The 25,071-nt window shown below is 44.1% G+C and overlaps 1 protein-coding gene across 3 annotated transcripts in view; it reads left to right on the forward strand.

Moving 5' to 3' along the window:
- The window catches only part of LOC145341012 (chloride channel protein 2-like), a 534,390-nt gene that overhangs the window by 445,786 nt on the left and 63,533 nt on the right, over positions 1-25,071 (forward strand). For all 3 annotated transcript variants that reach the window (XM_080185697.1, XM_080185698.1, XM_080185699.1), the window contains 2 exons: positions 11,253-11,386; positions 22,325-22,515. In XM_080185697.1, the coding sequence (XP_080041823.1) occupies positions 11,253-11,386; positions 22,325-22,515 (325 nt within the window). The remainder of the gene's footprint in view (positions 1-11,252; positions 11,387-22,324; positions 22,516-25,071) is intronic.

The following is a 25,071-nucleotide window of genomic DNA, read 5'->3' on the forward strand; positions in this document are numbered from 1 at the left end:
GCCTCAAGAAAAATGCCACCAGAAGGCTGGAGAATCCTGCCCATGACTTAACCCAGAGTTAAAAATCTAACGAAGATATAACCATCCTTTAATAGTTCTCAAGCAGATATCAAGGCACTAAATTCATATGAATGAACAGAAATAAAAACAAAGTGCTGGAGAATCTCAGCAGGACTGAAAGCACCTGTGGAGAGAGAAGCAGAGGGTGTACTTCCTGTCACTGGAATCTTCCAGTCCTGACAAAGGCAAACCCCTGCATTGAGATCCCCAGTGGTGGAATGGGCAAGCCACACAAAACACTCTAGACATTGGCGGGATTGGAAGCTTCTGACCAAGAACTTCTGCTGTTTCTTTCTCCACAGGTGCTCTCACATCAGCTGAATGTTTCTGTCATGTTTCAGTTTTTATTTCAGATCTCCAGCATCTGCAGCATTTTACTTTGGTTATATAAACGTACAGAAACTCATTAGTACAGTTTCGAGTGTTCAAGTCTGAATGACTCACTTTATCGATGAAATATGTATTTATTTCTATTATTCTTGCATTTTTTTCTGGGGAAAGAGTTTCCCACCAACCCCTACCCCAGAATTTCCTTAACCGCTACCCCAGAGTTTTCCCCCTACCCCACAGTTTCCCCCCTAACCCCTACCCCAGAGTTTCCCCCCTAACCCCTACCCCAGAGTTTCCCCCCTAACCCCTACCCCACAGTTTCCCCCCTAACCCCTACCCCACAGTTTCCCCCCTAACCCCTACCCCACAGTTTCCCCCCTAACCCCTACCCCACAGTTTCCCCCCTAACCCCTACCCCAGAGTTTCCCCCCTAATCCCTACCCCACAGTTTCCCCCCTAACCCCTACCCCACAGTTTCCCCCCTAACCCCTACCCCACAGTTTCCCCCCTAACCCCTACCCCACAGTTTCCCCCCTAACCCCTACCCCACAGTTTCCCCCCTAACCCCTACCCCACAGTTTCCCCCCTAACCCCTACCCCACAGTTTCCCCCCTAACCCCTACCCCACAGTTTCCCCTTAACCCCTACCCCACAGTTTCCCCCCTAACCCCTACCCCACAGTTTCCCCCTAACCCCTACCCCACAGTTTCCCCCCTAACCCCTACCCCACAGTTTCCCCCCTAACCCCTACCCCACAGTTTCCCCCCTAACCCCTACCCCACAGTTTCCCCTTAACCCCTACCCCACAGTTTCCCCCCTAACCCCTACCCCACAGTTTCCCCTTAACCCCTACCCCACAGTTTCCCCCTTAACCCCTACCCCACAGTTTCCCCCATCCCCTAAGGGGAAACTCGGGGATAACGGGAAACTCTGGGAAGGTGAGGAAACTCTGGGACGGAGCATTGGAGGGGAAACTCTAGACTTAGGGGTTGGGGGAAAGTCTGGGATAGGACTTGGAGAAACTCTGGGATCCCCCCGCCTGCCCCCGGTGCGTCCCCCCCGCCCCGGCCCGTCCCCGCCACCACCCCCGGCGCTTCCACAAACTCTTATCCAGAGAAAACCGGAGTGTAATAATCTGAAAGCAAGATTAAACTGAAATAGCAATTGAATAATATTAACTTTTTTTATTAAATCATTTTTGTTTACTTCAACCTTCAGCTTTTATTCATGATCACATTTAGAAATATAAGAATTGAAGCTCTAAGTTTATGGAAAGGAGCCTGGACTTCACATAGAATTGAATTCATTAATATTAATATTTAATCTCTTTCTGTCAACGTGACTTCTTTGTTGCAGGAATTGGAAGTTACACAAATTCCTGATCAAAATATTTCAGAGTTCTCAGACCATATGAACGGGTTTTAATAATTGACTTCATAAGGAAGAGCTTTTGGAAATAAATAGTGAACTGCCCGAAAGAGCTACATGGGGCGCTGTATTTATATCCCATTTAAATGGTCAACACACTTACACAATCAGACCAGTTTAAATATGGGAGTCCACGTGAAATCTGTCAGAACATCTGCTTTTCAAGCTTGCAGGTTTACTGTAGCAGTTGAGTTTGTCTTGAGACAAAATGCTGTCAGTTCTGCAGAAACGCACAGCAGGAAAATTTTGGAACAAAAACATTGCATAATTGAGCAGATATCCTCCAGCTTAAAATCCATTTGCCCTGAAGGTGCGCACGTCACTGCCCATTTACTCTCAATCAGTAACTCTGGCCTTAATTATTCCTCGCGCAGTTCACCGCATTTACTGTTGGAATAACTTCTGTGACTTGCTTCAGTCCTTCTTAGATTCTATTTGTGCTGTAAATCACAACTCATTATATTAGGTTCAAAGAATTTTATATTTGGCAGTTCCATCTGCCACTAACCTTTTCTTGATTTCTTGCATTTTAATCCTACAATGGTTACAGCACAAAGGAGGCAATTCAGCCCCGCGTCTGCATATCAAATTAAATGTTGTGATTTAATTTATTGCTTTTTCTCAACATTTAGGAGGGACTTGAGGAACACAACTCACTTCAGAGCAGAAAACAAGATTTGAGGATCAAGATCCTCAAGATGATGAGAGACAGGCTGTGGGGGAAGAATTGAATGTGATTAGCGCACAAATTTATTGTTAGGAGATCAAGTGCGGCTCACCATCAGCCTTCTGCAGAATGTGTCAGCTGCCAAGTTCAAAGCCAGCGGCCCCCAAGTGCTTCCTGAGACCAGGATTGTACAGTTTAAATAAATTAAATATGTTAAATCAAGGTTCTAATGCAGGCTTTAGTACTCTCGTCTTCAGTGGTCTAAGTCCACAGTCCTTAAAAGCAGTGCTACTGGCTGCCAACAGAAAGGCAGCTTAAAGAAAAATCAGTTTCATTTCTGTTGAGCCGCGCAAGATTGCTCCTCCTACCTCCGCAAAATATCATGGACAGCTGATAGCTCTGGGTTGGCCTCCCTCAGTCACACCTCACCCACCCAGGAACCTCCCTGCAAACCTGCTTCATTCTGCAAACAACTGAGATTCCTGTCTCCAACTAAAGAGCTGAACCGAGACACGCCAATCTATACCTGCAGCTCTGTGGTTGCTTGTAGCTAAGACACCGGAGCGCAATTTCAATCGGGCCTTTGGTCAACATCTTTGTATGCATAGCGTAATCTCGCCATCCAATTCAAACCAGAAGCTGGCACTGATGAATTTTTATCTCCCTTTAATGTTCACGTAGAACTGTCAATCAAGAAAATCGTTTCCAATCGGTAAACAAAAATAAAGATTTTCTTTTGCCCTACAGAATGATGGATGTTGCTGTGTCCATTGCCTGGTTTAACTAGTTGCTGGATGAGTAACTAGTTGAGCTTTCGGGATGGAAGGTTAGATATGAACTGAGATGATGGAATATTTTATAGGAAATGATGATGCGCAGGCTGCTGGGGTTATAGGGGTTTGTACACCAACTCCGGTAAAGTTCTATTCTATCCTGAACCCTTAGATATTACCCTTAACACTTGCAAATGCTCCCTCTGTTCTTGGGGCCCCCAGCATTACATGTAATCAAGAGTCAGAAACACCACCCTGTGTAGTGAGCATTCAAAGGAGGACAATGACCTTTAACAGATATGTATTAGCATTGAAAGTAATGGATAAGTGTGTACAACTGAATGGGCTTGTGGGTTTAGAATATCAATAAATAGTTCGTGTTCTTATATAAGCTTCAAGATTAAGTCATATGCCAATATTTACAAAGTTATTCTGAGAAAATATCTGTCTTTGTTCCAATATCCCAATCCTAGTACAAGTCAGCGTACCATTCACTGTAGTTAAAATTAATGTTGGCTCTAATTTTCTTGTTCATTTAAGTGCTCATGCAGCAAGTTTAGGGTTCAACTTGTACTCAGCCTGCTTAGCAATTTCTGAATTTTCTTGGAGGGAACATTCGTTAAAACGTACCACAATCCAAAAGTTATTGAAGTACTTGGGGGAATAAGATTCTCGAATCCTGCGAATTTTGCACATTCTCCCGATGCCTGCGTGACTTTCTTATAGATACTCCAGTTTCCTCCCACAGGCCAAAAATGTGCAGGTTAGGTGGATTGGCCATGCTAACTTGCTCCTTAGTGTCAGAGGGATTAGCAGGCTAAATACGTGGGGTTATGGGAAAGGGCGTGGGCGGGATTGTTTGTTGTTGGTTGCCAGCTCGATGGGCTGAATGGCCCTCTCCTGCACTGTAGGGATCCTATAATGACAATTCTATTATGATGAAATTCTTTATATGCCACCTGATTAGAACTAAATTTTAAGGTGCTTTACATGGTGAATTATTTTTGGAATGTGGTCATTCCTTATATATGCAAATATCATGGTTATTCTGCATCAATAATATCTTCAATAATGATGAGTTATGGTGCTGGACTACGGTATAACTTTGGGACACCAAAAGAGCTGCTAACTTTGCTTTGAATAATGCCGTGTGATTTTTAACATCTAATGGGAACCAACAGGGATGGTTCAATAAAGTGACACTCCATCACTTTTGCATTGGAGTGTCAGTCTAGATTATGGGCTCAGACTTGCAACTACATAAAGGCATGATTATTACCCATTAAAGTAAGCAAAATTCACTCACTCATTACTGCAACTTTTAGGAAAAGAAATGCATGAAAATTTTCATTTGTCATTTGTATTCTCTACTAATACTTTTCCGGTTGAATTTAATAGTAATAAAGGTGACAAATGTCCCAAGTTTATGATATACATTGGTAAGTGGAAATTGAAAACAATTCATCTACTCTTTTAACTTATTATTCACTTGCATTTATTTCAAAGTTTAGGAAAGGCATCTGCATATACAGCAGGGGTTTACTTAAAAGAAAATGGTTACCTAAAATATTATTTTGCACTCTGCAAGATGATAATGCTTTAGTGTAAGCCTGAGAAAGCTAGGAATCTAATAAAGCTCTCGAGTGTTGAATCAGAAATGCGCATAATTTGGTGAACTGTGTCCTTCTGAGAAATGTTCAGTTGTATTTCTGTCAAATGTAATCGAAATGTCAAATGTTGGAGGAATGCATGGGCAATTTGTTACATCCTTGAAATAATGTGAGGAACAGTTAACTGTTTTGAGTGAGGAATAAAATTCACCTTATAGCATTCAACGTGCCTCTCATCATTGAAGCATAAATTGCTAAATAAAATACCTTGCTAATTATAATAGGAATATAATTGACTTGAGCAATAAAAACCAAAACTGTATTAATAGTGTATTCCCATAAAAACGAAGGATGAATCTATGTTATATTCGATACTTAGCACTGGTTAGCACTGCTACCTCATAGCGCCAGGGACCGAGATTTGCTTCCTGGTTTGGGTCACTGTCTGTATGGAGTTTGCATGTTAATAGCTGGAGGAGCACATGTCTGTGTGGGCTTCCTCTGGATGCCCCAGTTTCCTCCCATAGTCCTCAGATGTGTGGGTTAGGTGGATTGGCCATGCTAAATTGCCCCTTAGTTTCTGGAGGACAAATTAGGGTAAATGCACAGCGTTATGGGGGTTGTGGCCTAGGTGGGATTGTAGTTGGTACAGACTCAGTAGGCCGAATGGTCTCCTTCTGCACTGTAGGATTCTATTCTGTGATATACTTTACAACGCTGGTCTAGCCGACTGGGTTAAGAATAAAAATGAAAGATTTGCATTTCTATAACTCCCTTCAAGACCTCAGAATGAATCCAAATGTCTTTACAATATCTATGAAACTTAATCACTGTTGTAATGTGGGAAATGCAACATCCAATTTACGCACAGTAAAATCCCACAAACAGCATTGTGCTGATGACCAGTTATCTGTTTTTTGGTGATGAGTGAATATTGAGGATCAAGTTTTGACCAGGTTTCAAAAAGAAAATATTTACTTTTCCAAAATTCCTATTTTTCCCATTGTTGAAGATGAAAATCAACCTCAGAATGGAATGTTATCAAATGTTACAACAGCCCACAAAGTGTGTTCAATTCTGGTCGCCGCACTACCAGTAAGTTGTGGAGGCTTTGGAGAGGGTACAGAAAAGATTTACCAGGATGTTGCCAGCATGGAGGACATTAGCTGTGAGGAGAGTTTGGAGAAATTTGGTTTGCTCTTACTGGAATGACAGAGGTTGAGGGGTGACCTGATAGAAGCCTACAAGATTAGGAGGAACATGGACAGAGTGGATAGTCAGAAGCTTTTTCCCCAGGGTGGAAGAGTCAATTACTAGGGGGCATAGGTTTAAGGTGCGAGGGGCAAGGTTTAAAGGAGATGAATAAGGCAAGATTTTTTACAGTAAGAAGTCTCACAATACCAGGTTAAAGTCCAAGTCACAAGTTTTCAGAACACTGCCCCCTCCTCAGGTGAGTGGGCATTCTGTTCACAAACAGGGCATATAAAGACCCAAACTCAATTTAAGAAGTAATGGTTGGAATGTGAGTCTTTACACGTTGTCTGTGAACATTGCTCATGGATTAAGACTTGATTACCTGTAAAGACTCACATTCCAACCATTATTTCTTAAATTGAGTTTGTGTCTTTATATGCCGTTTGTGAACAGAACTCCCATTCACCTGATGAAGGGGCACTGCTCTGAAAGCTTGTGGCTTGTGCTACCAAATAAACCTGTTGGACTTTAATCTGCTGTTGTGAGACTTCTTACTGTGCTTACCCCAGTCCAACACTGGCATCTCCACATCATGGCAAGTTTTTTACAGAGAAGGGTGGGTGCCTGGAACTTGCTGCCGGGGGAGGAAGTGGAAGCAGATATGATAGTGACTTTTAAGGGGCATTGGGACAAGTATATAAGTAGGATGGGATTAGATGGATGCGGTCCCCGGAACGGTAGGAGGTTTTAGTTAAATCGGGCAGCATGTTCGGCACAGGCTTGGAGGGCAAAAGGGCCTGTTCCTGTGCTGTAATTTTCTTTGTTCAAAGGATCACCACAGCAATAAGCGTGTTAATATCAATTGGCTTTGAAGAGTCTCATAGCTCATTTCGGAACTCAATACATTATTAAACTCAATGTTTTTTTCTAAAAATTGCAAAGATTGGCTCCGCATCTTAAATATTGAAATAATGCAAACAGAATATTGCTAAATTGCTTTCAAGACAGACTTCACAGAGAGGGCTGACTGTTAGAGTAACACCCTAGACAAATCTTTGGATGCAGTATTATTCTTTTCAATGGTTTTTATTTGCTTGCCGGTTATTAATGTTCATTGTTAGATATTTTCAATATTCAAATACAGTTCCCATGTTATTGATACATGATTGGTATTTTGCTTTTTACTTCATTTTGACTACTTGGAACCGGAGCATCCCCACAATACAGAGGAAGCCATTTGACCCATCAAGCCCGCACTGACATCAATCCCGTCCAGGCCCCCTCCCCATAACCCCATGTATTTACCCTGCTAATCCCCCCTGACACTAAGGGACAATTTAGCATGGCCAATCAACCTAACCTATACATCCTTGTACTGTGAAAGGGAACAGGAGCACTCAGAGGATATCCACGCAAGCACTGGGAGAACATGCAAACTCCACAGTCACCCAAGGCTGGAATTGAACCTGGGTCCCTGGCTCTGTGAGGCAGCAGAGCTTACCACTTTGCCACCCCATACTTGTGTGTGTTTTTCACCCGGAGAATGATGAGCTTGTGGAATATTGTATGTTTTCAAGAAAGAGTTAGATACAGCTAATGGGGCCAAAGGGATGTGGGGAAAAGGTGGGATCAGGTTACTGACTTGGATCATCTGCCATGGTCAGACTGAATGGCAGAGCAGGGTCGAATGGCGTACTCCTGCTTTTATTTTCTATGTTTAACAGATTGCCTTCATTAGATATGTTATTGACTTTGATAGGAAGGAGCTCATACTGTTGCTGAGCAACCAATAAGCATCAACCTGTGAAGCTATTTTTGTAGCTGAAAGGAGATTAATTTGGTCAATTTTCAGAATCTGTCTCAAATCCTATTACTTTGAAGGTGGAGGCAGATGTTTCCTGTAAAAGTCTGGATGTAAAAATGCATGTTGTCTGACACAATCAAAGAAGCTCTTGGGTATCTGTCGGATTTAGAAAAGATGCTAGTATTCCAAGAACCAGCCAGTGCTTGGAATGCTGTATGGGAAAGAACAATATATGGAAGTTATGGTAAACTATGATAGGTCATTGGTCATAGTTCAGCTGGAGTACTGTGTCCAATTGAACGCTACATTTTAGAAGATATGTTAAGCTCTTGGAGAGAGGGGCAAAAGAGATTTAGCCAAAATGGCACCAGTTATGTGGAGAAAAGAAAATTAGGGGTGCACAACAAAGGATGTCGACACTCAGCAGGTACATCAGGTAGAGACAACCACTGCCCTTGCCTCTGACCCCCCCCACTTCCCCTTTCCTGTGACCCCTCTCCCCCTTTCCTGTGACCCCTCTCCCCCTTTCCTGTGACCCCTCTCCCCCTTTCCTGTGACCCCTCTCCCCCTTTCCTGTGACCCCTCTCCCCCTTTCCTGTGACCCCTCTCCCCTTTCCTGTGACACCTACCCTGCAATCCATATCCCACCTTTGGTCTGGAAATGTCATGATGATCCTGGATTGCTCATGGATTGCCATCAGCTGCTGCTCTCTCTGGCCACCAGCTCTTCGCAGGCAGGATTCCCGCCACTGGGGACTTCAATTGCGGGGAAGATCGATGGTGGTGGTAGTTTAAAGTGCCTGAAGGGCACTTGATTCCATTGAGCATTCCCTGGTGGAAATGACAGGGATTCCCTGCTGGTCAACGATGCCCAATTGGCCCAACAATATCCCAGCTTCTGACCTATAAATCAATCCTCATTGTTAACTATCCCAATCTCATAAACACTAGCCTTGTTTAGCAACCTCTTGTGTAGTACATTATTCAGTGCCTTCTGCAAATTTAAATATATTACACGCAGTGGTTTCCCCTTATCTAGCCTTGTGTTATACCCCTCACAGTGGAGCCTGTGGCAGAAGCTGAGGCCAGCTCAGCTGCCTCAGGACCTGCCTGGGGCACTGGGCCCTTGTTCTTCCACTGGGAGCCTGCCTCCAGACAGCTGGCCTAGTTCCCAGTGCCTTTGGGGACCAGCAGATCCGCTTGAAAACTTCAGTCGGCTTCTGATAATTGGCCTTAATAGATCATTAGTCTACATCGATTGGCAACTTGTTGCTTGTGGGCAAGTACTTTTCCATTCTCCACCTTAACCTAAAAATCTATCTATTCATCTCCACAGATTCTGTCTGAGCTGCTGAGTATTTCCAGCATTCTCTGTTTTCATTTCAGATTTCCAGCATTCACGGTTTTTTGCTTTGTTTGATTTTCACGATGTGTTGTGCTAGGCAGAATTATATAATTCCACTTGAATATGTTGAGTAACAGCCTGTCAGTAATAGCTGTATCCACAGCAAAATATGTAGAGGATATACAGAAATGAAGCGATTCTGGGAAAGTATAACAAGCAAAATTTTCAGTGATAGCAATTCAAAGTTACAAACTTGCAAATGTTTATTTGTACCATAGAAGGAATCCTTGATGTGATCTGAGCAAACAAGTGTTAACCTGTTCATTATACAGCCTAAAAATCATGCTGAGAGATACAAACCTAGATTTGTTATAAAAACATGTGGGGTAAAAATTATTTTGGGCCTTTGTTTCCGCACTGCGGAGTCAGCAGGCACCCAGACCCAAGTGGTTTGAGAATTTACAGTAATTAATCCTGAAGCCTCATCTGAGTAATGGGGGTGAGCCATTGACACCAGCTGCAAATACGCAAAGGCTGCCTGATGGGAGAGATCAAAATTGGGGCCTTCACCAACAGCAACCCCGGGAAGTGAGGGTGGGGAGGCTTGGAACCAAGTACAAATGGGGTGGTTGTAATGCCAGTGGAGTCGGGAAGCACTCAACCTAGTTAATGTCAGCCACAATGGAAGAAGCCTGAACTGGTCAGGCCTGGCACCTGTCATGCATGTTGGTGACTCGTTGTCCAAAGAAAAGTACAGCACAGGAACAGGCCGTTCGGCCCTCCAAGCCCATGCTGATCGTTATGCTCTAACTAAACTACAAAAAAATTCTTCTGCTGTTACTCGGTCAATATCCCTCTATTCCTTCCCTATTCATGTACCCTTCCAGATGCGTCTTAAATGTTGCTAATGTGCTTGCTCCCACCACCTCCTGTGACTGCAAATTCCAGGCACCCACCACTCTGTGTGTGAAAAACTCCCCTTGCACGTCTCCCTTAAACTTCCCCCCCTCACCTTGAACCTGTTCTCCTTTGTAATTGACACTTCCACCCAGGGAAAGAGCCTCTCACTATCCACCTTGTTTATGCCTCTTATAATTTGTAGACCTCTATCAGGTTACCCCTCAGCCTCTGTCTTTCCAGTGAAAACAATCCTAGTTCAACCTCAGAATCAATACCCTCGAGACCAGGCAATGTCCAAGTGAACCTTCTTTGCACTCTCTCCAAAGCTTCCAAGTCCTTCTGATAGTGTGGCAACCAAAACTGCACACAGTACTCCAAATGCAGCCTAACCAAGGTTTTATATAACTGCAACATGATTTCCCAACTCTTGTACTCAGTGCCCTGGCCGATGATGACAAGCATTACATGCCTTCTTAATCACCTTGGCTACCTGTCCTACCACTTTTATGGTGTGCAGATGCCGGTATTGGATGGGTTCCACTTTTATGGAACTGTGGACCTGCACACCTAGGTTCCTCTGTATGTCAAGGTTGATCTAACAGGGACCTAATTTTTAGGCACCTAGCAAGCCACCTGGAAATGGGCCCCACAAATTGAGCAGTAGGATCAATGCCTGTACAGATTATACACAGACCTGTCCCAGTGTTTGGGGGTCTCACACCTCAAACATGATTGTAACAGATCCTAATTGCCCCCCCCCTGCCCCCCAGTGGGAACATTAGATGTGGAGTAGGACCTTACCATCTCTTGATACCCCAACCTAAAAAGAACCTATTGATCTCATACTTAACATTTCATTGGCCCAGCATGCATAGTCTTTTGGTTGGAGCAAGTTCAAGACTTGTGTGTGAAGTAATACTTCCTAATTTCACTCCTAAATGGTCTAAATTTAAGATTGTGCTGTGTTTAAAATAGTAGAGAGGAAATTCAGAAAAGCACATTATTTTAATGAACAGTGGTGGAGTAATTTTGTTGTCTTAGCTTTGCTGTCACCAGCCATAAATCTACGGAGTTCTATTATCCTTGGCGAGGATACTGTTTATTACAGTTCATTACTTATTGAAACATTTTTTTTCTCCAGGAAATATAACATCCGTGTGGAAGATATAATGGTAAGAGACATCCGCTTTGTCATTGTAAACTGCAAATACAGGGACCTGCAAGATCTCCTTCTCGGCACCAAACTTAAACATCTTCCTCTTGTTGAGTCGGCAGGTAAGAAGAGAAACAGCCTTTAATAATTTTTGACATAAGCTTAGGAACCAGAGTCACCTCTGTCTGCTAACAGGTTTATCCGAAAAATATGAAGTCAGACCAAATTATTTTCTTCAGTGACAGCTTTAGTTTGCTTAAACATTCTGCCAAGAGTTATGGGTGGTACAGCGGTTAGCACTGCTGCCTCACAGCGTCAGGGACCTGGGCTCGATCCCCGGCTTGGGTCACTCTCTGTGTAGAGTTTGCACGTTCTCCCTGTGTCTGTGTGGGTTTCCTCTGGGTGCTCTGGTTTCCTCCCACAGACCAAAGATGTGTGGGTTAGGTGGATTGGCCATGCTAACTTTCCTCTTAGTGTCAGGGGACGAGCTTGGGTAAATATGTGGGGATGGGGCCTGAGTGGGATTTTGGTCGGTGCAAACTCGATGAGCCGAATGGCCTCTTCTGCACTGTAAGGTTTCTATGATTTAAGTACAACATCAGTGTGTTCATCATCCATGTGCATCAATCTGGAAATCACTTTTGTCCAGAATAGGTAATTAAAAGCCAAAAAAAATTTTTCTTTTAGAACAAAATTTTTATTTTAAGATGAATGGAGTTCCTTAAGAAATCTTTACTTAGGAATTGTGTTCTTTCTGTAAGGCCAACTTGCAAAATTCTTTTCTGCCATAAATCTATACAATGGGTCTACAGACATGTTTACCTGAAATACTATGAGGGTATTAACTGTTGGTGACAGTATGAAATGCCTGTTATATGATCAGATGCCTGTGATGACACCACATGTAATCTGTATAACGGGCTGCAGCTCCAGCATTGCACATTCTATACCATCACGAAAAACTAAAATTATATCTGTAGGCAAATCTTTAAAAGTTCTGTTTACTGGTTTCACCAATCGTTCTCAGTTCCGTCAGCAGTGTAGCTCTTTTTAACACCATGAAGAGCAAGCATAATTGAAATTTCCATTTGTGTATTTTGTGATATTTCTTGAGTTCAGTTTATCTTTATTTAGTTCAATCTAGCTGCAGAATGGTAGGAGCTAATTAAAGTTGTTTACTTGGTGCCTTAACCATGGGCCAGATTGAATGAGCAATGGGTAGTTAATTGGTTAGAGAAGAGGTGTGATTATCTGTTCTCTGGCTTTCTTCTCCTGTAGCACTTTGGGTTATTGTGATAATTAAGACAGTATAAATTTGAAGTGAGTTGCAAGAGGCCAGTGGAGGGGGGCAAAGTTTAGCCTCAGTGGGACTTCAACCTTAGCAACTGCGTTTGCTTTCTATAATTAATGGTTGTGTGATGTGAGTAAGAGGAGCATGATTCTTATGAGTTTGGTATTTGTGTCATTTCAGGCTACTTTTTAGATATAAGGGGCACTGCAGGGGATACTTCTGGAGTGTGATGTCTTCTTAGTGTATCCAGGGACATCAATTTTGCACTTTTAGTGTTATTCTGCAGCAGAGTAGCAACCAGGAGGGTGAGAGGTTTCTAGGTTATACTCTCTGGAGCAAGGGTCATCCATTGGGTGGCACAGTGGTTAGCACTGCTGCCTCATAGCTCCAGGGGCCTGGGTTCAATACCCAGCTTGGGTCACTGTCTGTATGGAGTTTGCACGTTCTCCCTGTGTCTGCATGGGTTTCGTCCAGGTGCTGCAGTTTTCTTCCACAGTCCAAAGATGTACGAGTTGGGTTGATTGGCCTTGGTAAAGTGCACCTGAGCATCCAGGGGTAGTTTAGAGAGATTAGTGGGATAAATGTGTGGGGTTGTACGATAGGGCCTGGGGTGGGATTGTTGTCGGTGCAGACCCGATGGGCTGAATGGCCCCCGTCCTCATTGTGGAGTTTCTATGATTGGTTTCCAAGAAAATGATTCCTAGATGGTGTAGAAAGCAAAGTGGTTAACCGTCCAAAGAGAGACAAAGGACGCCTGAGTCCGTGCAATTGTTCAGTAGAAACTTGTATGAAGTGGCCAGTAACAGCAATTCAGAACGGCAGTGATGACTGTGGAAAAATAACTTAGGCTTCGCTCGCATAGTTTAATGAAGGAAAGCAAGCAGAGATTTGTTAGGCCAGGAATTTATGTGCAAAGTGTCAGAAAGCGATATAAATGCACAAGAAGATGCCATCATGTGGACGCGCTCGAGTCAGAAGCACCCCCGCCAACATTCAAGCACGCAATTTAGTCTATTAAAGGGCCAATTAACCACAATTCACATGGCCCATCTGCCTTTACGGTTGGCAGGCGGGCTGATTGGCCAGACGGCCTTTACATTTAAGCTGCAACCTCAATCCAAGGTGGGATGAAAGGTCAGGGCTGAAATAAAATTTACAAATGAGTCAGTGACTGAGGTGCTGCCTTGACACTCTTTCCAAAGGTTTCCCGAGACCATTTTTCACAGCTCAGCAGCTCCCTCAGACAGCTCTGCAGCAGCGTAACGTTAGAAGCACCAGCGCATACTGTCTCTTTGCTCAGCACCCGCCCTGGTGCTGCTCTCCTGGCAGCGCTAAGTCTTTCACAGTGCACATTTCATGGTGGTTGCAGGTTTGGTCAGCCTGAAGTAGCATTCTGCAGCCACAAGCCCATTTCCTGCCCACTTCAGGCCTGTCAAAAGCACCCACCCGACGGGCAAAACATTTAGGCATTGTAATTGACAAATTTAATTACAATTTTTGAATCAATGATTGGTTAGATAAAGTAAATACCGTAATGGATTTTCTGAGGACATTCAATAAGATACCTCACAAAGGGCTGGATTAGGGAAAAAACAGGCCTTTAGTATAAGGAAATGAAATTGGTTAACAGACTGGAAGCTAAGAATTAAGGATGTTGTTTGAATTGTTCAAGGGTTGGAAGTGATGTTCCCAAGGGCTAGTGATGAGCTGACATTTGTTCTCTCTCTGAAATTGTTTTGAACTTAGGTAAGGGGCACAGGTTCTCGACACTTGCGAGGGAGTTTTGCAAATAGCAGGGGTGACTCCAGGTCAGTATAGTCAATGTGCAAATTGAGTAGACAGGTGGCAGTTGCTGTTTAATGTGCATAAGTGCAAAGTAATAAATTTTTGGATGAACAAGCAAGCATTAAGAAAATGTACTTAATAGCAAAGGTTGAAGGCTGTGGGTGAGGAGGGAGCGCATGGGGGCGTAAGCACATGTCAGAACGTAAGAACATGTCGATGAAGCAAGTAAACGAAAAGTCCTTTAACTCTTTGGGCTTTCTAAATAGTGATCTAGAGATCAAGAATAAAGCTGAAATTCTAAATTTATGCGGTAAACGTGTTATCGTGAGAGCATTGAGTGCAATTTTTGGCAACACATTATAGAAAAGATATTCATTTAATATTATATGCCTGACATTAAATTCCCAAGATGATGCCAGAAAAGAAAGACTGTGGGGTTAATTTTACAGCCGCTGACCAGAGTATTTGAAGGCAGGGAATGTACGTAAAATGAAATGGGTGACCCCTATCTCCCTGCCCAAACCTGACCTGGAAAACCACTTCCCCATCAGCTGCCACCTCACCCCACCCCACCCCATTCCCTGCTTTTGCTAGGGTCTCTATTTCCTGGTTAAGTTGGATATCCATGTTCCTTCTGCCTAGGGACTGCTGGCCAATCTGATTGGCTATCAGATTTCAAGAGCCGGACTTCCTGTCCCTGAAGGGAATTCTCACTCTCGCCCTATTAATGTGGCCCTCTGTGAGGCCTCTGGATTTAAAGTCAGTGGGATGCTGAAGGACATTTCAACCAGTGTGAAGGGGGGAGATGCTTCGGGCAGCACAGTGGTTAGCACTGTTGCCTCACAGCGCTGGGGACCCAGGTTCAGTTCCTGCCTTGGGTCACTGTCTATGTGGAGTTTGTGTGTTCTCCCTGTGTCTGCATGGGTTTCCTCCGGTGCTCCGCTTTCCTCCCACAGTCCAAAGATGTGCGGGTTAGGCTGATTGGCCACGCTAAATTGACCCTAGTGTCGGGGGATATGGGGGTTATAGGAATAGGACCTGGATGGAATTCTGGTCGATGCAGACCCAATGGGCTGAATGGCCTCCTTCTGCAATGTAGGGATTCTATGATTCTAGGACTCACCGGCAAGCTACCAAGCAGCTGCCCACCCAAAACTGGCTGGAAAGAATTGCTATTCACCGGATAGGATTGAAATTCTGGCCAATAGGATGTCACCATAAATAAAGGGGAACAGTTGCTGGTAATAAAGTCACAGGATGGCGGTTTCCTATGGGGTCTGAGGAAACACTCCTGCTTCTCTTAACTCTACAAAGCTTTCTTAAACAGTTACCGATTTCATTCTGGTCCCAGAGCATTGTCCCACTGTCTGATAGGCAAGAATGGAATCATTAGATCCCATTTTGCATGACTAAAGAGGAGTCCTATCAGCTTCAGGTGGGCCTCCTTGTTGCCCTCTAGAAGGACAAACTAAAACTGAAGCCAGCACAATCCGTGCAATTGGCAGCAAATCTCCCTACCAATTTTAATGGCTGCCATAACTGGCCACTTTCTCTGGCAGGGATAATAAACATGATGTGGATAATAAAAATAGCCCCTTCAGGTTATGCCCACTGGAGTAGAGAACACTAAGAGAAGGTGTGATAGAGATTTTTTTTAAAATGATGATAGTTTTTGATTGTGTGTAGGGAAGTACATTTCCTCTGGTTGGGGAGGGAGTGATAAGAGTGCATGAATTTAAAATAATGTGCAGGGCCAAAAGTGTAGGTGCTGCAGTGGAAAGAATCATAGAATCCCTACAGTGCAGAAGGAGGCCATTCAGCCCATTAGGCCTGCACCGACCACAATCCCATCCAGGCCCTATTCCCATAAGCCTACGTATTTACCCTGCTGATCCCCTGACACTAGGGTCAATTTGGCGTGGTCAATCAACCTAACCTGCACATCTTTAGACTGAGAGAGGAAACCGGAGCACCCGGACACACACATGGGGAGAATAAATTCCACACAGTTAGTGACTTGAGGCCAGAATCAAACCCAGGTCCTTGGCTTTATGAGGCAGCAGTGCTAACCACTGTGCAGCTTAGAAAGAGAGAATTCCATGCAGAAACAGGGGATTTAGTCCGAATTGCTGTATTGATTTTTAAGATTAAAGTCTTGAGTAAAAGAGAAGATCTTAATTTGGTTGCATTTTAAACAGGAAACAATAATTACAGCAGAAGTGCATGCACTTTATACCTCAGTGTTCCTCGTACATAAGAATGAGTCTATTGAGCCTGTGCACAATTTCTTTTTTTGTACTTGTTAAATAGATGTGGAATGGAAATATATGCTCCATCGTGTTTTCTCCCTCTTGTTATAAGTGTTTATTCTGTTCTTACTGGCCTAGATTTTCCCAATTGGCATTAATTTAACGTCAGCATGAACTCACTTGAATGAAATGGGTTTGCACTGGAGATAAAATAACATTGATCAGAAAATCTGTTCTTTCTGGCTTTTACCTCTGGCTTTTCCCTGTAAGTACATCACTCACTGTTTGTATATTCCTCCCTGCCCTGTTGGGTTTTCAATCTCCTCTCCTCTTTTTATCTGTTCTTTCCTAACCCTTTCCTGATGCACTTTGGATTTGCTTGATTCCACCCCTAACCCCCCCCCGCCCCCACTCCCCCATCATTTTTATGCATGCCTTTCATACCTATTCTCCCCCTTTTCCTAAATCAGGCTGGCACTGTTTAGTTTTCCAATTGTCTGTTATACAGATTGCACACAACATGTACAAATCTGCCCTTCTGTAATCTTTACAAGTTGGCATCAATTTGTGTTGTTGGCATGGTAACCTGTGCTCAAAATGGTGCAAAGACTGATCAGCAGTGTTTCCAAAGCAGCTTCAGTTCAATTTACTGAAGCAAAATAATGCAGATGCTGGAGACATGAAATAAAAACAAGGAATGCTGGAAATGCTTCAGCAGGGCAAAGCAGGCAGCATCCCTAGAAAGTTTAACAGAGTTAGCATGGGGAATTTCAATCTGCAGGGTGTCGGGGGGAACCGTGCCTGCACAGAGTTAAAACATTATCAAGCGTTGGTGTATCAGACACCCTACATGATGTACCTGGTGTATATTTAACCAGTCTCCTGTTTGAAGGGAGTGTGGGAAAGCCCCATGTGACAGGTTATTATCAAATGCCAAACAGCAATTGAGAAATCTTTAATCTCATACTCTGGCTATAATTATCAGTGCATGGAGGAGACTGAAAAATCACCAGATTCGACTAGGCAGAATAGAAGCAAAATACTGCAGGAAAGGCTGGAAAATCTCAATAAGTCTGACAGCATCTGTAGGGAGAGAATAGAGCCAATGTTTTGAGCCTAGATGACCCTTTGTCAGCTCTGTTGGAAGAGTTTTCTCGACTCGAAACATTGGCTCTATTCTCTCCCTACAGATGCTGTCAGATCTGCTGAGATTTTCCAGCATTTTTTGTTTTTGAGTACAGCAGGGAAAACCTTGATATATTGAACAAGGAGAACTGTTTCCTTGCCTAGTGAAAGGCCATTTCTCACAGGAGCTCTCCTGATGGTGCACTCTCACTGCTTTGGAAGTTTAATTTCCAGTAGTTTGGAGGCCATTACTATGAATTTGCACTTGTTGCTGTGCAATCATTGCTTCAGGAGATTCAGATGTTTTTGACAGGTTACTGTGGACATCCATGGCTTCCTGAAATGATATATCCAGCACAGTGGACCTGGGGACAGGCTGCTCGTTCTTCTACTCTGACTGCTGAGGTGCCCACGCGTGACGTTCTCTTGCTGGGACCCACACAGCCTTTGACAAAGACTGACCCCATCCTGTTTAATGATTAAGTGGCAGGTCGAGTACAGCGGTGATCAGTGAGGGCCCAGCGCATGTTTAGTTCCCTGCTTGCAGCTGAAGTCCCATGCAAGTGTCCACACTTTCCATGGAGGGGGCCATCAGCACATGGCACTCATACCGGAGACACCTTCACTCTCCCTCCAATGACACACAGTGCCTCTGGAAAGGCTATCAGACCTTCTGCTGCTGCTCCAACATTGTCTTCCCAAAGCTCAGCAACAGGATCCAGGAGTGTCCTGCATCCTCTCTCAGGGACTTTCCACTATTATCCCTGTCTCCAGCAGCTGCTCCTTCTCGTCCTGTGATATGTGACCACCCAGCTTACCTGTCTTAGAGCTCCCACCAAGGTATGTGTATTTGATCTGGTGGAGAATGCACGTCAGCTGGGTGATGGCACTTCCTCAGAGTGTGGGACCTCCTTTCGAGGAGGCATTGGCTTCCAGTCTCAGCAGCTTCTGTGTGACACATAAAGTGCCTGTGGGTGATGAAAGAGATGAACTGTGCAGATGATGAAATTTTAGTTACTGGTGACACCAATCAATGCGAGAGAATGCAGTGCACCTTGTGGCTATGTGATATCTAGTTCTGGCACCAGGTATTTGGGACATCTCCATCTCCAATGGCCTGGTACTAGTCCACCCTACAGATCTGCATGGCCTCCTCCTCTACAGCAGTCAGTCAGAGGAGGAACAGCCCCCCCCCCCCCCACCCCCATCTCTGTTTCTCCCTGCTGGTCTTTGCTGTCTTCCCCTGTAAGGAAAGAGAGCAGAGTTCTGTCTGCGAGGAATGGAATGCTTTCAGAGGATGGATGGGCACCCAACATTTGCGGAGGGTGACTGTGGGGGATGGCTGCGAGATAACAAGATGATGGTGAGTGTCAGTGGTGGCTGTTCTTTTTTTATAGAATCTAGAGTGCAGAAGGAGGCCATTTGGCCCATTGAGCCTGCACCAACAGCAATCTCACCCAGGCCCTATCCCCATAACCCCATATTTTTACCCTTCTAGTCCCCCTGGCACTAAGGGGAAATTTATCATGGTCAATCAACCTAACCCACATCTTTGGAGTGTGGGAGGAAACTGGAGCAGCCAGAGGAAACCCACGCAGACACGAGGAGAACATGCAAACTCCACACAGACAGTAACCCGAGGCCAGAATTGAACCCAGGTCCCTGGTGCTGTGAGGCAGCAATGCTAATCACTGTGCCACAGAAAATTAGCCACTTATATCTGGGATGCAAGTTCACCTTTCCTGACTTGACAATGTATCTTGCAGCAATGTATCTATGTTCATTATCGTTCATGGGATATGAGCATTGCTGACGAGGCCAACATTTAATCCCATTTCTAATTCCCTTTCTAAAAGAGATAGTGAACAGCTGCCTGCCCAAAGGGAGATGGGGATGGGAAATAATTAGTGGCTTTGGTACAATATAGGATGCTAATTACATGGCTGACTTAAAAGGCCATAGAAAGAGCCACTATGATAACATTTTAATTCCTGATGATTGTTGCCTTTGTGTTTAAAATTTTGTCCTGTATTTCAGGTACTCATGGAATCACAGTATACAGTGCAGAAGAGGCCCTTCGGCCCATTGAGTCTGCACCAATATATGAAATGCTGTGACCTGCCCGTCTAATCTCACTTGCCAGCACTTGGCCCATAGCCTGAATATTTCCAATGTTTTCTATTCAATTTGGTCATGGTAATTAGCCCTAGTCCACAAAGGACCATTGCATCTTTCTACAATACAGAGAGACAATTTTTTCTACGTAGTTTGATGGGTGACACCATGCAAGGGTGGGGCAGTGTGAGGAGGCAAGCCTCCATGACCTATCATAGGCAATACACGATTGAGCTTATCCACTCGGCATCATCCTGCATTACCCTCCAATTAGCTAATTGAACTGAGCTAATTGAGTCCCTCACATCTGCAAGCAGTTGTCACAATATTCACTGGTTTCTCGTGCAATTGATATGGGTGGAATTCTTCTACAACCGCATCATGTTCAGTGGTGAGGGAGAGAATTCGGCGGGAATGCAAAAATCTGCTTCACGGCAGTATGAATTTCCCGCTGTATCCTGTGCCTGCCGTGGTGGACCAGGAAGTCACTGGAGCCCAGCGTGAAAGTGATTGACTTCCCTTTTGCATCCATGTTCGATTTGCAGCAACACCGACAAGAAAACACGCCGGTGTGGAACACAATTGGAACAAGTGTACAGATGTCGGCACTCACCTGAACAATGACTGGGACTGCCCCCAGAGTTCAGAACACAGCAACCCAGGATGCCAGAGCACTACAGCAGTGAATGAGGGGAGCATTCACAGGTGGATCTCCCAGATTCACTGTCATCGAGCAGGTCCACATTCCAACCTCAGGAAATCCATCTTCATTTTCAGGAAGTCCATCTTTTCAATAATGGGTCAGTAGTGTCGGTTACCTTTTCAATATGGCGACAGTGGACTATGCGTCATCAGGTCTGTCCTGCCATTGAATAATGAACACCCTGTTGCCAAATAAATGAGGTCGGTGCAGGGCCTGGTTTCCCACCGGCCTCCACACCATGAAGCATTCCACATTCCCGCCCTGGGACTTAGTCCCAGATGGGAGAATTTCACCCATTGTGTCTCCATCTAAAGTCATGTTTAGGTACTGCAGCATACGATGGTGCAGAGGGACCTCGGGGTCCTTGTGCATGAGTCGCAAAAACCCAGCTTGCAGGTGCAGCAGGTGGTCAGGAAGGCGAATGGGATGCTGGCCTTCATAGTGAGGGGGATTGAATATAAAAGTAGGGAGGTCTTGCTGCGGCTGTATAGGGCATTGGTGAGGCCGCAGCTGGAGTACTGTGTGCAGTTTTGGGCGCCGTACTTATGCAAGGATACTTTGGCCTTGGAGGGAGTGCAGAGGAGGTTTACTAGGCTGATGCCAGAGTTGAGGGGGTTGAACTATGAGGAGAGGCTGAATAAACTAGGCTTGTACTCGTTAGAGTTTAGAAGAATGAGGGGAGATCTCATTGAGACATATAAGATGATGAATGGGATGGATAGGATAGAGGTAGAGAGACTCTTCCCGCTCAGAAAGGACAGTAGGACTAGGGGGCACAGCCTCAAGATAAAGGGGGGGGCGGTTTAGAATGGAGTTGAGGAGGAACTTCTTCACTCAAAGGGTGGTGAATCTCTGGAATTCTCTGCCCGTTGAGGTGGTGGAGGCTGCCTCGCTAAATATTTTTAAGACGCGGGTTGATGGGTTTTTGATAAGAGAGGGGATTAAGGGTTATGGGGAGAGGGCAGGAATGTGGAACTGAGCCACGACAGATCAGCCATGATCTTATTGAATGGCGGGGCAGGCTCGAAGGGCTAGATGGCCTACTCCTGCTCCTATTTCTTATGTTCTTATGTTCTTGCACGGTTCTTTTGATGAAGAGAGAAACCTTTTAAATAATTCCAAAGAACAGCGAGTGCTTACCTTGATAAATTGCTGTCTATCTGTTTACCTGCGGTAAATTAAACTTATCATCGCAAGTTGCCAGTTTTGCTCTCTTAAATGTTGCATTGATTAATAAACTTCATGTTCCAAAGTAAAACTGGTGATAATATGGCTTCCAACATCTGCCTTGTTCATTAATTTGTACCATGGTAAAGGAGCCCATACTCAACTTCGAAAGCTGTACACGATGTAGAATCAGTGTTCCTGCATTTTTCAATGTGCCACAGTTTTTCTACAATATAAGGTTTATGTTGTCATCTTATTCCACCGCAAGATTTATCCAGCTGGGAAACACAATGTAACACTAGATTTTTTTTTTCCATTATGTGTCTGGTATGCTCTAAATTACAGCAGAATCCAATCTTTCACCTTGCATTTAAAAACTTAAAAGCACTCTGAGCACTTAAAATGATCTCAGTTTCCTTGGCGATTGATCTTTGTTGTCTATCTCCTGAATTATGATGGTAAAGCAAATATGAAATCAGAGCGCAGATGCTGAGTTGTAACAAGTATAGGCTCCTTGAGCTAATTGCGAGCATTTCTATAACAAACCTGCAAACTGATATTCTTGCTGCTAACGTTATAGTCTGTAAATGTCTAACAAGCTGGACTGACCTAATCTCACCCCTAGATTCCATGATCCTGCTGGGCTCCATTGAAAGGAGTCAGCTACAAGCTCTCATTGATAACCAGTTGAGTCGCCAGCAGAGGATGGAGTACCTGAGGGAGAAAGCTCAGACTGAAAAGAAGGTGGATGCTGACAGCCACAGAATCATTGATGAGGGAAATAAAGACGCTGATGATTCTGCGGTCAGATTTGAGGTGAGAGTTTGGAGCAGAAATAGACAACCCTTCCAATCACTAAATACCGAATACACAGAGTATCGACCGTTCATTTCTGGTCTCATATTTCAAATGTGTTGCTATTTCTCCTCTTCAGTTCACTGCCCTCATATCCTCCCTAAATTGCTCCCTCCATGTAAAATCCCCAACCCTTATTCACCCCCTTGACCTTGCCATCTCATTCAATCTTGCTAGTTGTCTCGTATCATTTGCAAATAAGGCCATCACTAATCGTTTAGTTTTCTACCCACATTCTCTGTCTGTACCTCCTTCTATACCTATCCCTGGAGAACACTATCCCCCATATCACTTTCAAAACACTAACTAACTCATCTTTGGCCTTCCATTCTTTACAACATTCCTGCAGATACTGATTCATTCAACATCCCCTTGAATTTGAGGCTCTGCTCCATTACTCTCTCTAACCTGTTGCCATTCCACCTGATACAACCTTCATCTTCACTCTCAAGTCCAAGCAATGCAGACTTGTAAGGTATGGTGAACCACTGGTTTAACCATCCACTGCTAGGTCTTGTCTGTGAGGTCTTGTCCTCTATTGTAGGGTCATCCTGGAATACAGTCTTAACCTCCAGTTTTTTATCTCCACTGCAAACTCTCTTTTTAAACCCCTCTCCCCAGCTCCCTCCAGCCTCACTCCCTCACAAGAAGTCTATGCAAGTCTTTCTTACTAAGACTGAGACCAGCTGATCAGCTGCCTCTGTCATGTTCGCTCCCTTCCATGAACCCAATGGACAGATTTCCTCTGAAGCTCCTCCCTGCCCCAGCCCTGAACTTACATCTTTCTCTAATTTCTTTCCTATCTCCTCTCATGCCTTCTCCGAGCTCATCTTGTAGAGACCGACCGTAAAGCAGATAAGTTTAAAAGTCCATTGAAATTGACAGGCCAGGAAGAAGGTAAGAGTCTAAGGTAAGTGGATAGAATTTGGGAAGTGGGGATCAGAGGTCTGGTGGGGCAGGACCAGAGATCAGAGGGCTTGGGGTTTGGGTCAGAGGTTGGGGGGACCAGGGGTCAGGTTGGAGGGGTGGAGAGCTGGGTCGGGGATGGTGGGGGGGAGTCAGGGTCAGGTTGGAGGTGTGGGGGATCAGGTTGAGGTGTGGTCAGGGGTTGGGTCTTGAGAGGAGGGGAGTGTCAAGCCCCATGTTGGGTCCAGTGGAGCTAGGGTGAAGTGGGAGCATTCCACTCAGATGGAGTAACCCATGGGCAGTTTCACATGAGGGGCCAAGGGTGTGGAATGCCATCCCGCGGATCTGTTCAACAGTGATCCAGAAGTTACAAGAAGCTTTAATTCTTCCAACTTTTCCTGCATAAGTATTGAGTTGAACCCACAACCTACTGACTCAGAATGAATGGTGCTGCAAATGGAGCCATGGCAGACACTATATTGACCTTAAACGTTTCACCCTCAGTATTAATGTAGTAAATTGCCAAGGCGGGGGTATTATTGGAAATAAAACTTAGCTGAGTCCTATAATACATGTGGGCACACCAGTTTTACACCAAGATAGCAGGTTAAAAATGTGCCTCAATATGCTTTTGGGTTCATCTATTGCAGCTAAGTTTTTAAATTCTTGGCAGAAGTAATCTCATCATGAGGAATGCGCAGATAATTTGAAGTCTAATTTGATTGGCATAGACCTCTCTGAAGGTGTAGCTGGATTGGAACAAGAACACAGACTTGAGTTTTATACTTGGCTTAATGCTAGCACTCTTGCCTCTGAGGCAAAACTTGTGTTTAAACCTCATTTGAGAGACTTGAGAAGATAATCTTGACATGCCCGTGCAGTACTGAAAAGGTACTTGCTCAATCAGAGGTGATATCTCCTGGGTTTGATGTAACGCTGGGGTCACACCTGCCTTCTCAGGAGAATGTAAAATAGAATTGAAGAAAAACAACTGAGTTCCAGTATTTTGGCCTATGTTTATCCCTCAATCAATATTAGTGAAATGGATAGTCTAGTTATGCATTTTGTCGCCATTTGTGGGATCTTTCTATGCACAATTTGCTGCCAGAACTCTTGACATCACAACAGTGCCTATACATCAACAAGTGCTTCATTGAAAGAGGCATGTTATTTGGAACAGTTTGCCAATTTTGAAACTTTTTTTTTAAACATCAGATGTGATTGAACCCAAAATCTCACACCTCCACCATGGTGGGAGTTTTTGCTGAAAATAGACTGTCAAGTTCTCTACCTCGCCTTTAATTATTCTATTCAGCCCACACTCAATGTCCACAAATTTCTTTATTTTGAAGAAAGTATTACCATCAGATAAAACCATTGTGGAACTGGGAAGTGAGTGCGCTACTCAGTGGAATATCTAACCAAGAGGTTAGGACAAGAAATACAAATACATTGAAGTTTTTTTTATATAAAAAGCAATACTGTGCTACTAGTCAGGTTTGTAGAATAATTGACTGATAAAACACTCTGTAGAAATCAATGTAGTTTGCCGCATAACAGTAATAGGACTGACGATTTTCTAAGATCTCTCCATATTCCTTCGATCTGTTC

Source organism: Carcharhinus amblyrhynchos, chromosome 3 (genome assembly GCF_965287045.1).
Source record: "Carcharhinus amblyrhynchos chromosome 3, sCarAmb.v2.hapA, whole genome shotgun sequence".
In the NCBI taxonomy this organism is placed as follows: Eukaryota; Metazoa; Chordata; class Chondrichthyes; order Carcharhiniformes; family Carcharhinidae; genus Carcharhinus; species Carcharhinus amblyrhynchos.